General features: G+C 35.0%; 1 protein-coding gene across 1 annotated transcript in view; it reads left to right on the top strand.

Moving 5' to 3' along the window:
• Positions 1-16,370, top strand: part of ADGRG6 (adhesion G protein-coupled receptor G6) — a gene marked incomplete at its 3' end in the record, with an annotated part of 101,641 nt that extends 85,271 nt beyond the window's left edge. The window contains exons 18-24 of the mRNA XM_084283675.1: positions 743-870; positions 2,188-2,456; positions 3,901-4,015; positions 5,079-5,362; positions 9,315-9,416; positions 11,702-11,854; positions 16,192-16,370. Of these exons, the coding sequence (XP_084139801.1) occupies positions 743-870; positions 2,188-2,456; positions 3,901-4,015; positions 5,079-5,362; positions 9,315-9,416; positions 11,702-11,854; positions 16,192-16,370 (1,230 nt within the window). The remainder of the gene's footprint in view (positions 1-742; positions 871-2,187; positions 2,457-3,900; positions 4,016-5,078; positions 5,363-9,314; positions 9,417-11,701; positions 11,855-16,191) is intronic.
• Positions 16,371-16,634: the final 264 nt, after the last annotated feature.

The raw sequence follows: 16,634 nt of genomic DNA, 5'->3' as shown, positions 1-16,634 counted from the left end.
TAAAGAAGGAAATAACACTGGCATTTATTCTCAGACAATACTATGTGGCAATTACATTTGGACAGAAAACTGGAAAAAAAATCCTCCAGATGTTCCTGCTTCATTTCCAGTTTTGTTGTTGTTGTTGTTGTTGTTTTGAAATGTTGTCTTTGTCACTACTTTTCTGACCAACATTTATAACTGTAGTTTGCATGTCAAAACGGACTATAAAACTGAAGAGCAATATCTTGCCCTTGCTTTCACCCATAGATGATTAGCTGCATTAACTAATGAAATTTTAATTGCAAGAAGTGATGTCAGAAACTCCCCAGAATTCTGTATATTTCATTATGAATATTTTTAAATTACATTTTTAATACACATTCAACATAAATATCTTCTTTAAAATAGGTGTCTATAAGCAACTGAACTAAAAAGTTTGAAGAGGGAATTTTTTTTCCACAGGAGTTCATTTGAATTCCTAGTACTGAATTATAAGGATCAGCATCAGGCTCTGTCTATCTGCTTAACCCAGCAGTTATAATACTCACAGCACAATGTTTTCAAGAGCTATGGGAAGGAAGTAAGAGGTGTAACAACTATAAACTAAATATACTTGATAAACATGAACCCTAATGTCAGGGTTATAGTGTTATTGCCAGTGTTTTTGAGTTTTATTTGTCTAATAACCAACCAAAAATGTTGTGCTCATGAAAAAAAGAAGTTTACTGTAACTGTTACATCTTCCTCCTGTCTCACATAGGACCTTCAGCGAACCACTACAGAAACAGACCCACGGAATAACAAGATCCTCACTTTCATCACTTACATAGGCTGTGGGATATCTGCTATATTTTCAGCTGCAACTCTTCTGACATATATTGCATTTGAGTAAGTATTGGTTCTGTCAGAAAAAGTCACAAAGGAAGTACCTCTCTGTGATGAACAAAATGGTTGGTGTGTTTTATTTGCCTTGGAAGGGAAATGTATGTTTTTAAAAAAAATACACTACATAATCCTGGGCACAATGGTATAAGTAGAAACTTTTTTTTTCAAGGGACATATAAATTTAGACTCTCTCCTCCTGTTTTTAATATGTTGTGCTGCTGAGACCAGGCAACAAGGCTAATATATCCCAAAATTTTCTCTTTGGTGTGTATGACATCCTACCGTATCAGATATGTGTTATAAAATCCACAGCCAGGCTTTTTGTAAGAACAAAACCAAACCAAACCTGCTTGTGTGAGCATAGTAGTTCTGAATAAAAAAGAAAAATTTCTGATTTGAAAAATTACATTCTGAAGCCCTTCAGAAGGAAGTGGAGAAGAGAAATAAAATGAAGCTAATTTGTGAAGTTTTACAACAATTTCAGCAAGGGACTCAAAGGAATTAAAAAGTTTTGAAATGATACAGTTCTGTGAACAGAGAAAAGAATCACATCAACACAGAGGAACAATTCTGTCTGGAGCAGGACAAAACAGAGTAGCTACTAAAGAAGGATATTTTCCCAGGGGGGAAGAAAAGGGAGGTTTCTGAGATCTTCAAAAATAGTTCTAGGTATCTCTAATTATTGCATTCCTGTTGCATTACCTATGGTATAATATTTTGGTCCAAGATGGCAGAAGTTGCCCCTCAGTTCATAGATTTCAATGTGTATCAATTAAAAAACAAAATTGAGTTGATCTTCAGTCTTCCTGAGAGAGAGAGAGAGAGAGAGAGAGAGAGAGGAAGGAAGGAAGGAAGGACGGACGGACGGACGGACGGACAGACAGACTGAACAATATCTTCCGAAAACTAACCAAAGATTAATATGTAAATTGATCAAACATGATCTTCTGGACAGTTATATTTTGAAAGATCTTTTTTAAGTCTCTTAAGTTCTTGTTTCAGGTACAAACTGCATTGTATTATATTTAATTTGAAAGTTTAATAATAATAAATAATAAATCAATTGCTAAAATATTGTGGCAGTAAAGTAGTTCATTAAGAAGCCAAACAAGCGATGGCTTTCCCCTAGAACATACAGCAGAAGGCTTCAGCAATATCACAGAGAAGGACATGTCTCTATGCCTTATTACCACAATAGATTATGGCTAAGAGGAGATAACTATACTTTTATTTATTTTGTAAACTGATAAACCTAACTGCTGTAAGCAACTTGGGTAGTTGAAACCAATTAATCATAAACATCTGTATTTCTCTCACTAGGAAGCTGCGAAGAGATTATCCCTCCAAAATTCTGATGAATTTGAGCACAGCTCTGCTCTTTCTCAACTTGATCTTCTTGCTTGATGGTTGGATTGCATCGTTTGACATAGATGGCCTCTGCATAGCTGTTGCTGTACTTTTGCACTTTTTTCTTCTTGCCACCTTTACATGGATGGGACTAGAAGCGGTTCATATGTACATTGCTCTAGTTAAAGTGTTTAACACCTATATACGGCGTTATATACTGAAGTTTTGCATCATTGGCTGGGGTGAGTTCAGTACACACAGTTTTTACATAGTGTGTTATTTGAAATGACGGTATATAAAAGACCATTATCACAGATGCAAAGCAGAATCAAAATCAGCATAGTTTCTTCCCCTGCCTCTCCCTCCCCACCAAGGTGCTGGCATAGAGGCAGTGCTCTGTGTCACTAAGACCAGAGTTCCTGTGGATAACTCCGTGCAAACACACCAGAACTACCAATCTCTGCTTGAGAAGGAGCAGCAGACTGGATACGCTGTTTTTTCCAGAGGCCAACATGTTGCAGACATGTAAGAGATGGAGAACCATGGCACACAATGAATTGAGAAACCCTTGCTGTTACTACAAAGCCCATGGGGATCTTTGCATTGACTTTCAAAAAGCTCTAATCTGATGCTGAAATTCCTTGCTGAAAAATACAAACCCTATGGTGGAAACAGAAATTTTCTATGCTTCAGCAGTGTTTAAACCACAGAGAGATCTTGCCTGCCCTGTATAGTGTACAATATAGGACTGAACTGGAAAATGTCATGCTGAAAAACAACTGTGAGGTTCAAGCAGCATGGCTTTTATTCTTCCTTTTTTTTTTTTTTTTTTTTTTTTTAATATCAGGAATCTGTGCCTTCTTCCTGAATGCACATATTGTGTTTGAAATAATACAATACAATACAAAACCATTAACCTCATGCCTAGAGCACTGACCTCAGTCCAGCTGATAATTGATGTCTTTCCATTGGCAACTAGCATCCTTTTTGGCAACCTCAGAAGCAGACAAGGACTGAGTGGTAGGAAAAGCAAATTAACCTCTTCCCCTTTGAAACTGTTTTGTCATTGCAGGGATAAGGCATGTAAAATAAGGCATGTCAGGAAATGTGCATTTGTTGTGAGCTGAACCTCTCTGCACATAGTCCTCATCCACATAGTTGTCTGTTAGTTTCACCAAATATTCCCTTTACTATATTAATAAAAAATTTACAGTTTACTTCATTTTTTGGACACATTTAAGTAAAGGATATATATTGTTTTAGAAAAAGAGAAGACATTTACAGCTGAAAGAAGCAGAGGAGAAATGAAGATCATTTTTCTTGGTTTCCCAGTCTAATTAAATGACATCAGCATCTCTGGAAAAAAATCCCTCCAAAAACAAACCCCAATTCCATCCCTTCACTATATCTCATTTTTAGTAGTTTGTTAGTCTTTTTCTCACTTTATTATGAGAACTTTATTATTGTTCAAGTGCTTTGAGAGAATTATCACATACTTATCACATACTAAAATACTAAAAAATGATTATTTTCCTCTATTTCTCTGTGCAGTTTTATGACCTAGGACTACCTCAGTGTACTCTATACTAAAGCAATAGTGATGGAAACATCCATAATTCTGCTTTGCATGGTGATTTTGAAAGTTTAAGGGATTTGAAAGCTAACTACAATTATCTCGTGTTACAGGTTTGCCAGCTCTAGTGATAGCAATTATTTTATCAAGCACAAATACTAATGCAAGTCAGATTTATGGCAAACAATTGTATGGCAAAGATGCTAGCGGGCAACTAGGAAACAACTTGTGAGTACTTTTAATCTCTTAAAATTTAGCATTTACAATCTAAAAAAAACAACCAGCACCAACAGCAACAAAAAAGCATTGGTCAGATTACTTTGGAAAATCATAGGTGGATAAAACAAGGAAAGTGGACAAAATTGTCTTCTAAATTATTTGAATCTGAAGGAAAAGAAGAACATAAGAAAAATCGGAGAGAAATCTACATTATCTAGTGTGAGGTGCAAACACACTTCTGACAAAAGAGTAATTATAAATTTTGTTTCACAAAAATAAAAATACCTGTTTTGGTTTATTTAAAATGAAAGCTGCATATTCTAGTCATGAGCAAGAAAGAAGTAAAATAAAAATAATCTCCTTTGTAAATAAAGTAGCCCTTTGTCAATGTAGATCATTAGCTTCCTACATTTTTTTCTCAATGTCCCAAAATAAACTCCAAATACCAACATTTTTATATGACTGTTACCACATTTTCTGTTCCTTGACTGGCAAAGCTTTGTCATGATAAATAAAATATCATTCTGGGTTTTTATTAAGGTATAATGTTAATCATTGTAGCCATTTGATGATAGAGGTATAAGCTAGATCTCTAAAAAGACTGACTATCAAATGGCCATCTCAAAGGACTACCCATACTGCTTCTTCTTTAAAGCCATGAGTTCTCCTTTTGCTGAAGTGGCAGAAACTTTTGGCACTGAATATCCAAGCTTGAGTATTCTGTTATTAAAGCATCCTGTGCTTCACACTGATAAAGGTGGTGAAGCTACTTGCACTGAGTTGCATGATGAGATTGCAATTCCCATTGCTTGAATCTGTGATCAGATTTTCTTTTTAATTAGTTTTACCTAAAATGAAGTGCAACACTCAGATTTCTGACAAGATGCTAGTATGTACGGTAGTGTATTAAGAAGCCACTGAACGTCATCCTATTTAAAAACAGAAAATGGACAAAGGCTTCACTTGAAATTTTACCACAGACTACTTTTCCTTGCAGTCACATAAATAATTGGAGCATATTTTGCATTACCTAAATGGTCATAGTTTCCTTTTTTTTTTTTTTTTTTATCAGCTGCTGGATCAAGAATGAAGTTGTCTTTTATGTGACTTGTGCTGGATACTTTGGAATCATGTTTCTCTTAAATGTTGCCATGTTTGTGGTGGTGATGGTGCAAATATGTGGGAGGAATGGGAAAAGAACTAATAGGACTCTAAAGGAAGAGATCCTGAGGAACCTCCGTAGCGTGGTCAGCCTGACTTTCCTCTTGGGCATGACATGGGGCTTTGCTTTTTTTGCTTGGGGTCCCTTAACTTTGCCCTTCCAGTACCTCTTCTCCATTTTCAACTCATTGCAAGGTAAGCTGAATTTCTTTTCTGTGAACAAAAAATATCTGAGTTGTTACTCTTCTGGGAGATCTTAGGTCTGACTAGAGAACTGTGATCCAAGTTCTCTGGATCTTTCCCTGATACTAAAACATCATCAGTTTTGCATTCTGTGGAATAAATTTACATGGGTTGAAGGTCTTTGTTAAATCAATTAACATTTCAAGGTCTTTTTAATAAAATGCACTGTATTATAAATAGTGCTGTTCCTAGCTAACAGTCTGCAGTGATCCCTGCTGATAGATGCTGTATGACCTTCAACATTTCCTTTTACTGATTATAACAAATATAGGAAGCCTTTTTCTTTAATTTATTCCTGTAGGGAATTTGTAAAGCTCATAACTATTTTATTAAGAAATTGAATGCTCATAAAACAAAATCCAGTCCTGTTTCCAGGTGGAAAGAGAGCTCAGAGATAAGTGATATTCTTTGGTTCTTTAATTAAAATAGAGTAACTATTGTAGGTAGCTTCTTTTTGTTTTCTTTTCTGAAAGTTTGAATATTTTACTTTTTCTACATAGTTTGTCCTTCTGAAAAATGCTATAAATTGTAATCTAATTGTTATAAATTACAGAATTATATAGATGTCGTTTAAAAGAATTTTGGCTTGGAGCTGATTTGCATATGTACCAAATGACATAAGGATCTCCACCCCGTGTGTATCACCAATAAAGAACAACTAAAAATAAGAAAAAAATGAGAAGGTCATTGGAGGAGTATGTATTATACCACATACATACTGAGATTAAAATAATAATAATAATGCCCAGAAACAAACAAAAAACAACATACCAGAACTAAACACAAGGATGTCATTGGGGGAGTGTGTGTTTTGCCACACAAATATTTAGATAAAATAATAAATAAATTCCTAGGGTCAGCAAAATATCTGCCCTTAATGGAAAAATTACTTAATATAAAACTGTGTGGATTTTATCTGTTACAGTTGAGACATATTTACTGAGCTAAAAGATTTATTGAGCTTTCGTGGAAAGAGAATAATGTTGTGGTTTTTGGTTTGGTTCAGTTTCAACCTGAAATGTTAGTCAAAATGGCAAAATAATGTTTGTATGTGGTGTTCTTACTAACGGCTTTTTTTCCAATGAGCAGACTCTGCTACTCCCTTAGGAGCAAAATGAAGTATTTGCTGTAATGTGTCCGTGTTAGAAATTTAGAAGGGCCTAGAGAGATTAAATTATGGGAAGAACATGAAAATATTCACATTCTGAAAAGCATGCCAAGGATCAAATTCACCAAGTTTTCTTTAAGCAGAATTTCCAGCACAATCAATTAAGCTTGTATGTGCAGAGTGCACACAAGGTTGACCACCACTGTTTAATTCTCTGTGGGGTGATAGAACTGTTCAATGGAAAATGAGTATTTGGAAGGCAGTTAAGTCAGAAGATGAAACCAAAAACTCTGAGGAGTAAATGCAGGAAGAAGATGAATGATAATCTTCTCATGGGTTGTGGTAGCAAAGATGACATGATAGTATATGTTCAGGCAGGTCATATCAAGCACAGGAAGATAACAATCCTGGAAAAATGCGTATTGCTGTGTCAGAAAGAGCTGGGCAAAGCTAAAGGAACTAGGAAAAGGGCATTTTAAATCACCTATATCTGGTGTAGCACGGACCTGGCGGTAACAAGATGAAATAGTGCAAGGGAAAAAGAAGAGTTTGCTTCAGGTAGTATTTTCTATCAGCAGGTATTAGCACTGGTATTACCATGAGTTTAGTTACTGACCTGTCCATAAACTTGTCTGTTTTCTCTCTTGAGTTTGTGAAAGCTGCACTGTTGTTTTAAGCTACACCAGCAGCCTCTGTAAACCTATTTTTCTACACATTGGCAATGAAAAAAGTAAATTGCAGCAACTACTGGTATTACTATACTTTGCTATTGCATCTACAAAGGAAATGATTTTTTCTCTTTGACACTCAGAGTAAAAAATCTGGGAACATTTCTTTTTTGGCTGTTCATTTCATATATACGCCTGGGCAAGCCAAATACTTTCAAGTCAGAGCCAAGCTAGAGCCAAGCCTAGGGTCTGATTTGGCTATGGGAAACAAAACCAAAGTTGTGTTACTAAAGCACATTGTGAACTTAATGAATAATGAAATACAGAGAAAAAAAAAAAAAAAAAAAAAAAAAAAAAAAAAACACAGAAACCAAGCCCAAACAGGGCAAAGACAAAGTATTTAACGCTATGCATTCATTTTGTAATACATTAGACATAGACATTTTCTTTTTTAACCATTCAAAATGTTCCAAACATTCACCTCAATTTAATTAAGTATCAATTTAGTAAGTTTGTAGAAGCACAGAAGTCCTAGGAGGTACTTAGAGCACAAACAATTGCATACCTCTCAGTAAGTAAAAGCCACTAGTGATTGCACTGGAATTACTCTGTGTTAAAAGTGAAGCACAAACTGAACTATTTTACTAAGTGCAAACACAGTAACCAGAATTGAACAGAGCTTGCATATGGTATGCATTAAGGTATGTTTGCCTTCCTTAAATAGTGCTTCTCTTTCTCTTTTTTTGTTCCCATCAGCTGTTGGGAAAAAAAAAAAAAAAAAAAAAAAAAAAAAAAAAAAAGTGTCTCATTACATAACCTTTACACAACCTTCTAAAGTTAATGAAGTTAACTGTTTTGTTTCTCTGACCTCAGTAGTCTCAGCCTGGATTGAGGGCCATAAGCAAATATAAGTCCCATTCATGGGACTTGACTTGCATAATGTAAAATTGTGCCTCAGTGCTTTGGAGAAGAGAGGATAATTTTATGCTCTAAATCAATTTTTCCAAGCTATACCCTGCCATTGCATTCTACCAGTTGAAACACAGTAGGCATTGGCATATGGAGCTATTCATGATCATCTTGTACAGTCTTAGAGGACGTCACTTAACCACATTTGCCCACATTATGTAATATTTATTCACATTTAAGATATAATCATGAGGGATTTGGTGGTAACATTTGCCATCAGGTGTTCAGCCTTGGGTTGGCTGTCTCCCAGGGAATAAGAGTAGAACAAGAATAGGCCAGGCCCGGGAAGGATGGAAGATTCCACAGCTGGTGCCTGCCTCGGAAGTGCCAAGAAAACATGAAATGTCCAACTGCTATATTTAGCTCCAAAGTATCTCTGTAGGATGATGAAATTGTACCGTACACCCCTCCAAAGCCTTTGTTATCAGATATTAGATGCCCATCTTCTGTACTGAAAATAGAGATTATACGATTGCATAAAGAAAGTGAAATCTACAAAAACATTCTTAAATGCTTTATTGTAATTACATGCACAAACCAGGCAATTTTCTTTGAAGAAAAGAAGTATTTGGACACCTAATTAGTACTTATGGGCATATTTTTACCATTTTCAAGTATACCATAATCATTTCAAGTTCGTGCATGTGATGATCATAAATCCAAGTGTTTTTTGTTTGTTTGTTTGTTTGGCACCCTTTAGTGTCAATTTAAAATCTTCAGGTTTTGAAAGAACACAGCCTATAAATCTGTGGGTATAGGACAGGAGATAAAATATCTTCCGGCTAACAAAATATTGTCTGTGCTTACCCTGCAGTCTGGCTGCAATGTCCTATTGGGTGCAAAATTTCCATTTGGTTCGAAATCAAAACCTTTTAATGATTTCCATCTAAGCTAAAAAAGTAGAATAACCACACTGAGCTGGAGGTGAAGCAGCAATGTCAATAAAAGGGCTCTCTTCTCTCTCTTCTGATATCCCAGACATATGTACAGCAGATACAGGATGGGAAAACTATAATTAATTTTCTTATCTTTTAAATGAGGCATATGGATAGATGACAATAGGAAAACTTAGACATGATTTTTCATTGCTTGTACTTCATAGTCTTTTGTTACTAGACTTTTGTATTTAAAATATATGTTTTATTTGCTTTTGTCATAGGTTTATTTATATTTGTATTCCATTGTGCCATGAAAGAAAATGTGCAGAAACAATGGAGGAGACATCTCTGTTGTGGCAGATTTCGACTGGCAGACAATTCAGGTAAAAACAAGTCACAGCTCCCCTCCTTATTTGCCGCAATAGGCTGGAAAGTCCAGGTGGTCAGCCTGCTACACTATTTTTAATGTAATAAAATATAAGCCAGAGATGTGGAAAAATTGATTAATCATAGGCTATCACTTCACTTTAGCAATAGTAATTGCCAAGAGAATTTTCAGATATCACTTCATAAAAAGACTCAGATCTTCTCTCAGTTTTCTCCTGAAGGCAGCTGGTAAATTTTGTAGTGGTTTGGTGACACACATGGTTTTGGAAGGCCATTTGGAGCCTTAAAAATAAATAAATTAATTAATTAATTTTAAAAAAATATCTGTCATTCAAAAGCCAATCTTATGCTTTTTCTTCTGCTGACTAAATTATGTTGACTAAATTCTTCACTATTAGGTTAATGTAGGATTGATTAGGAGGTCTTTTGCCTTAGTCTTCCTTTAGCAGAAGCCTGATTAGGTTCCAGAAGTGATGTTCATCTTTATCTGTATGGCTGTAGAGTACTTCTACAATTGGTTTGGACACCTCAAAGTGGGTCACTGTATATAAACTCCTCTACCTTTGGACATCTCAGATGGCATTAGACTCCTGTGCTTAAGCAACTTGATTGTGCTTTGCTATATATATATTGGTTCTGGATCATGTAATTCTTGTTTGTATGATTCCTGCACAATGGCTGGGGTTCATCTCCACAGATGATGTAAAGTGGCATAAGCTCGTTGCTTACTGAGGTAAAACAGCCTATCCTGGATTATAGCTGTGCTCCAAATGCTTTTGTGTCCTTTCTGTCTTGGCATCCAAGGATTGCTTCAAGGTTGTAAGCAACTGCTTTGCAATCAAGAACTTTGCTTTGTCTTGTTCTGTTTTGTTTAGGAGATTTATTCTCATTGTAAGCTATGAAATATTTATGCTTTCACTTTACAGTAAGGAAATCTGACTCATGATTTCAGAGTTAAAACAAATTAGGAAAAACATATTCATCCTGAATGGGCATCCAAATTATTTCATATGTTCAGTTTCCATGTGGCTCATGCTCTAACTCCTGAACTGGAAAACACAGATGAATCAAATTATTTCCATATTTTATGGTGCTGTTGGTCAGCCTGTGGGAATGATAGAAACAAAAACTTAAAGGATTCAAATATGTCAGTGATAATGTGGTGTCATTACAGCAAGTGTTAACCAACCACTCACCACTGGCTGGTTTTATACTCTGTGAACCTGACACAGTCTGCAGGCAGAACAGTGAAGTATAAGCCAAATGTAATATTGCATATTTATCTGATTGAAGTGAACTTTAGGGCATGTTATGATCAAGCAAAGCAAGAAACAAACCAAAGCCTTGCAACACTGTCATATCTAGATCAGAACAACGGTAACCTATATCAATGATTTAGGGTAAAATCTTTGTCTTGATTTAAGACAAGGCTAAAGCAGCATATCTTTGGTTGGGATGTCTCATCCATTTTGTGTTTTTCACTGTAATACAGTGAATTTGAATGGTAACAGCAGTAAGACCACTGTGTGAAACTAACTGTGCCTACCCACAAGTATATGATACAATAGTTAAATAGATTTGTTCTGCACGATACTGGTATTGGTAAACATGTGATGAGATTTTCAATGTCAGTTTTCCTCAGTAAGTTTATTGGTCTTAATTATTTAATTTAGTTTTAGAAGTTATTCCAATATAAAAGCCTATTGTATTAATGATTCTGACCAAATTATTCAAATATGAACTACTGAATAACCTTTATCATTCATTGTTATTAATAGTGCAACAAAATGCTAAACAAGTGAAAATCCGCCTGTATGTGTTATCTACATCAGTAGATCAAATCCTCAAATGAACAGATTTTGTAAATGCTTCTGTTCCTAACTTTTCCTATTGGAAATCCCTTTGGATTTCTTTGTTCAGGTGATGAACCTTTGGCATCCTTATGGTGCTACATATCTTCACTTCTCTTATGCTTCCTGGAAATATGAGTCTTACAGTTCTGCCATCCAACAAATTATTGTTGGAGTGTTAAAAGCAGGGCTGCCAATTTTAACTACTGATCATAGATAGTAACTGGAGTAAACAGCCAAGTTAATCAAGTTGTATTTAGTTTATTTCTTAAGAACCAAAGAGGTTGACAGAAAAAGGATAGGCCATTTGTGGTAAGCAGCATCAAGCAACACATCTGATACTTGAAATGTTCATAACTGAATAAATTAGTTCCTTAGTACAATTGCCAATAGTAATTTTTAATGTGATTTTTTTTTTCAATCTTTTTTAGATTGGAGCAAGACAGCAACCAATATTATAAAGAAGAGTTCTGATAATCTTGGGAAATCCCTATCCTCTAGTTCCATTGGCTCCAATTCAACCTACTTAACATCCAAATCAAAATCTACAACAAACACTTATTGCAAACGAAGCAGCCATACAGGTGAGTTCTTGTACTGTAACCCAGTACATCTGTGAATATGTACTTTTGTGTTACGGTACACTATACACTTCTACCCAAAGGTTAAAGTGGGGAAAAAAATAAAATTTAAAAAAATATAGGTACAGGGTTTTTAATATATATGTTACTGTTTAATAATCTTAACCTAATATCCAGTGTATAGTTCTGATGTGGGTATGTTCCCATACAAAACAACTAGGTGTGATGAAAGTTTTTTCAATAGCACTTTCACCTTTTCAAATAAAGGAAGGTAAGTTTTATTTTCCCTTTGTAAACATATAGTGACCAAAGCACAGAGCCATGATATTTGTTGCCCAAGGTAACGTGCAAGCTAGCAGCAGAGTTGGAAATAGGAATCATAGGAATTGGTCTTCCAAATCTAAGTCCTCACAGTTGATTGACTCAGCAAAACTGCTTCCATTTCACTCTAACACATTTATGGCTAGAGAGACAAACAGGAATTGCTTGGAAATTGATACTGTGGTCCCAGAGTATGTATTGTTTTTTTCCTTCTACAAATAGTATTCTGCATTTACTGTGTATCTATTTAGATGTTAGTGGTGTATGTAATAAAAGACATCATCAGTATTCCACTCATGCTGTAAAAATGTGCTTATTTTAAGAACAGTTTAAACAAATTCGAAAAGAGAGGAGATGGAACATTTTGCAAAACTGTTTGCTTATGTATCGGTTAATATTTCAGAAAGCCACTTAAATAGCTTATGAAGTATTGTTCAGATTTTTTTGTTAGTGAGTTTTTGTTAACTCATGTTTTCATATCGTATAAAGTCTCATAACATTATCACAGAATCTTCTTCTAAATTATAGCAGGAATAAAATCTATATACATATTTAACCCAAAGAGATGGTTTTGCTTGTTTTAAAATACTTGTTGGAAGCTCTCTTTGGAATATGAATTTTATGAATTTACTGGAAGGCCCCAAAGTCTCATTTCTCATGTTGCAGTCCTGTTTCTTGTTGTGTAGGATACTTTCCAGGAAATACCTTCCTACTTTTATTGATGGTCATTTCCTGTTCCAGTTAGGCAAAAAACATTTTTTCTCTAGAATTCCCTACTATTAATATAGTAGCAGCAGGTCACATTCCTTACCTTGGCCATTCCTGTACATCTGTCTGGTATTACAGTGGAGGTGAGCATCATGCTCTTGCCACTGCAGAGCATTCACAGTTCTACCAACAGAGTTCTTTCCCATTGGTATTCATGGCAGGTCAATCTGGCCTTTGGCATTATGGCTAAAGGTAAAAATATGCTTAAATGTTTTTATTGGACTCAGATGTTTTAATCAGTCTGATGACTGAAGCAACTTCATGCTGGAGTTTTTGCAAAGCAGTTTTGAAGCAAAACAAGGAAGCAGTTCCAGATAAGAAGAATTAAGTTAAAAGAAGCTTACAGTTAGGAACATGTTCATTTACTTTCTTCAAAAGTGGTGAGCTTAATCTCATGCAAAAATTATTTCCTAAAGGGGATTATAGTTGGTAATGTAATCATGGCTTGTAATATGATCGTTTAGTGGACATTAAGGGAATACCAGTTTTCTCACTTTCTCAATATTTGTTTAATTTTATTACATTCTACTCTGAACTCTTAAAATAATCATTTTATTGTGATACTCCAAAAGAATTTTTACTATAGGTAGGCTTTTAAATACTGACATATCTTCTCACAGTTTTGCAGTAATAGAAAAAAAAAGGTACACTGTTCTCATTTTTAATACAGCTAAACCTCTGAGTTTGATGTCTTAGCTAATTTACAGGTAAAGAGTATAATAGCTACATGTCTTGGCAGTTCTTTTTAATATGGTTACAATGTGCTCCCTGGAATTGACACAGGCATTCATGTGTTTGTTAGATAATGTCTTCTAAGGCCCTTTCCTCATCAGTGGTGGAGCATTACAGGTAAAGTGAGAATTGCTTTTGTCAAATGCATGGTTCAAACAGGGTGGAGGGATACCATTTGCATGATGTCCTAATTGGCACAAAGGACTTTGCTAATCAGAAACGCTGCTTGTTTCTCACTATTGCATCTTGCGTCATTGATGCTGAATCAAAGGGTAAGCGTGCTTCAAACTCTGGGTGTCTGCACTCTGCATGGGGCATGAAGTGTTTGGAAAATGCCATTTTAGAAAACAGACCATGTCCTAACATTAATGCCTGTGTACTGTAGTCAGGGAAAGGTGGTTAAGCACTGAAGAATCGTATGTAAATCATATGTTAAAAAACAAAAACAATATAGTATAGTCCTAGAAAAAAAAATGATAATAAAAAGAATAATTAAACAAGGTATTGGAGGAATTATAAACTAAAATATTTCTGGTCTATGGCCATTATAGAATTTAGAATGACTAGAAGCCATTGTTTTTTCATACCCAGTCACCCAAAACGAATGTAAATGACAAACTATAGGTGTCTGAAAGCTGTGCTGCAAACAGATATTTGAATTTGGAAAGCACCTGTTAGAACACTTGTGGTGAACAAAAGAAACCACTTCAGCATCTTGTTGCACTGCTGTCTGTGTAACTTATGCAAACTTGTTGTAGATAGTACTTAAATACCATATATAATATTTCAATGGATTAGAAGTTTTGATTAGTTCTGCACAAAATTTGGTGATACAACTCCTGTGTACTTCAGTGAGACAGGACTTTAACCCTGTACTTTGATTTGAAGCCCATTCATATTAAAAAAAAAAAAAAAAAAAAGGTTTCAAAGTATTTACATAATTCCCATGCAAGCAAATTTCATGAGGATGTAGCAAGTGCTTAACAATGTAGTGATGTCTTGTGGGAAAAAAAAAAAAAAAAAAAAAAAAAAAAAAAAAAAAAAAGTGCTTATTTGCAAGGAATTTTCCCTAACCTTTCCCTAAAGACTAAGAAATAACTTTTCATCTTTTTAATAAGATATTCAATATGTAGAAACACTTCAAAATGTAATAATATTGGCTAGTAAATACATGCATTTGAAAGGCATACAGAACCCAGAATTTTGCTGTGGGACATGGAGTTATTTATTTGCTGCAATTCATGGACATTCTTGCGTGCTTTGAAAAAATCATTCTGATATGCCTGAACATGCCTGATTCTTTTTTCACAAGTGAAAATGTTTTGATTTCTTTCTCTGCAATCCATTTCTCCTTCATGCAACACATTTTATTGTAAGTCTCTTTTATGGCTTTATATCATGACTTCTGCAAGGGTGGGTTACTTTTCTGATTATTATTTATTAATAATTTATTTCTACAAGAAACAAGTTTTGTATGAGATCATATTTTAAATCATATGTTATTTTTAAACAATCCTTTACAAAGGAATTTTTGAGGGTGATTTTACTAAGCTGTAGTAAAAAGCCATCAAAAATGACACATTGCTGCACAGGATCCTCCATCTTACTATCAGCTTGTGATGATCCAAGCCTTGCCTGGGTCAAGAGTTAACTCCAGCTGTACTCACTACAGTGGAAGAGATAAGAAAGCTCATTAAGACAATGTTCTTGACAAAATAAGATATAGGCTCTCTGTTTGTCATTGCTCACTACATGAGCTCTACCTACTGACTGTTCTCTGAACAGCAATTCTGTTAGCCTCTGAAGCAGACTTTTCCAGATGTACTGGGAATTGCCTTACTCCTTTCTCTTAAATCCAGCCTTGGCATACAGCACATGAATTATAAAAGAATGCTTTTTTTTTTTTTTTTTCTGCATCTTTTTATCCAACAATCAGAGTTGTTCAGTCTGTACTCTCCTCTCTTATGGTAAAGACAAAATTATGCTATGCAAGTGCAAAGTTTAGGCCAACTTGGGTTCTGGTTATCTGATTTAAAATGCAGGTCATATGTTACATTCCATGACTATTCCTGTGCTTATAACTTCTGAAATGATTAAATCCATTCACTGTCATTTTCCACTACTTTATTATGTGATGCTATTTACCAGATGTTATGGAGGTCACCTCCTTTACAGTTTTTTGTCAGATTCAAAGCATCAATACTAAATTAATATATTAAAGAACAGAAGTCAGCAGCACTTTAGGCAAAGCAACATCGGGGTAATTTTGAGAGAGAACTGAGAGGCCTGCCCACAAAACCAGGTATTGGAAAAGAATTTAGACAAAGCAATGCCAAACAAACCAAACCAAAACAAACCAAACCAAAACAAAAAAAGTTGCTTGCTGACTTTCAGGGCAGTAATTTCATTCAGCAGTAGTGGCAATTGAAGGCATACCTATGTGGGAGTGACACACTTCTTAAACTATGGGTTTGTTTAAGAAGCCCTAACTTCATCTTGTTGCTTTTTCCTCTTCCTAGAGAATATTTTTATTGACAAACCATCTTCAAAATTTGCCCAAGAGGATGGAGAACAAACATCCATCATCCCAGTCCATCAAGTTATCGACAAGGTCAAGGGATACTGCAATCCTCACTCTGACAACTTCTATAAAAATATCATCATGTCTGACACATTTAGTCATAGCACAAAGTTTTAGCTGGACTTCTGAATTTTTTGAACCAAATGAAGCCAAAAATCTGTCTGGAATTGAGAATACTGGATGTTTTACAATGTGACCTGCCTAGTATTTTTTCTCAGTTTATAATGTTATCCCATTAACAGCGTCCATTTGTGGAACAATTTTTCTACCTTTTTATTGTTGTAGAAAAAGACAATTTTCCACCAATACACAGAGCTCTTTTAAAATATATGCCAGCCAACATGATACCTGGACAGCTAATTGTAATCCTGTGTAAATATT

Source organism: Netta rufina (genome assembly GCF_964035555.1).
Source record: "Netta rufina genome assembly, chromosome: 3".
Classification (NCBI taxonomy): Eukaryota; Metazoa; Chordata; class Aves; order Anseriformes; family Anatidae; genus Netta; species Netta rufina.
This window is presented reverse-complemented; position numbering and strand designations above follow the sequence as displayed.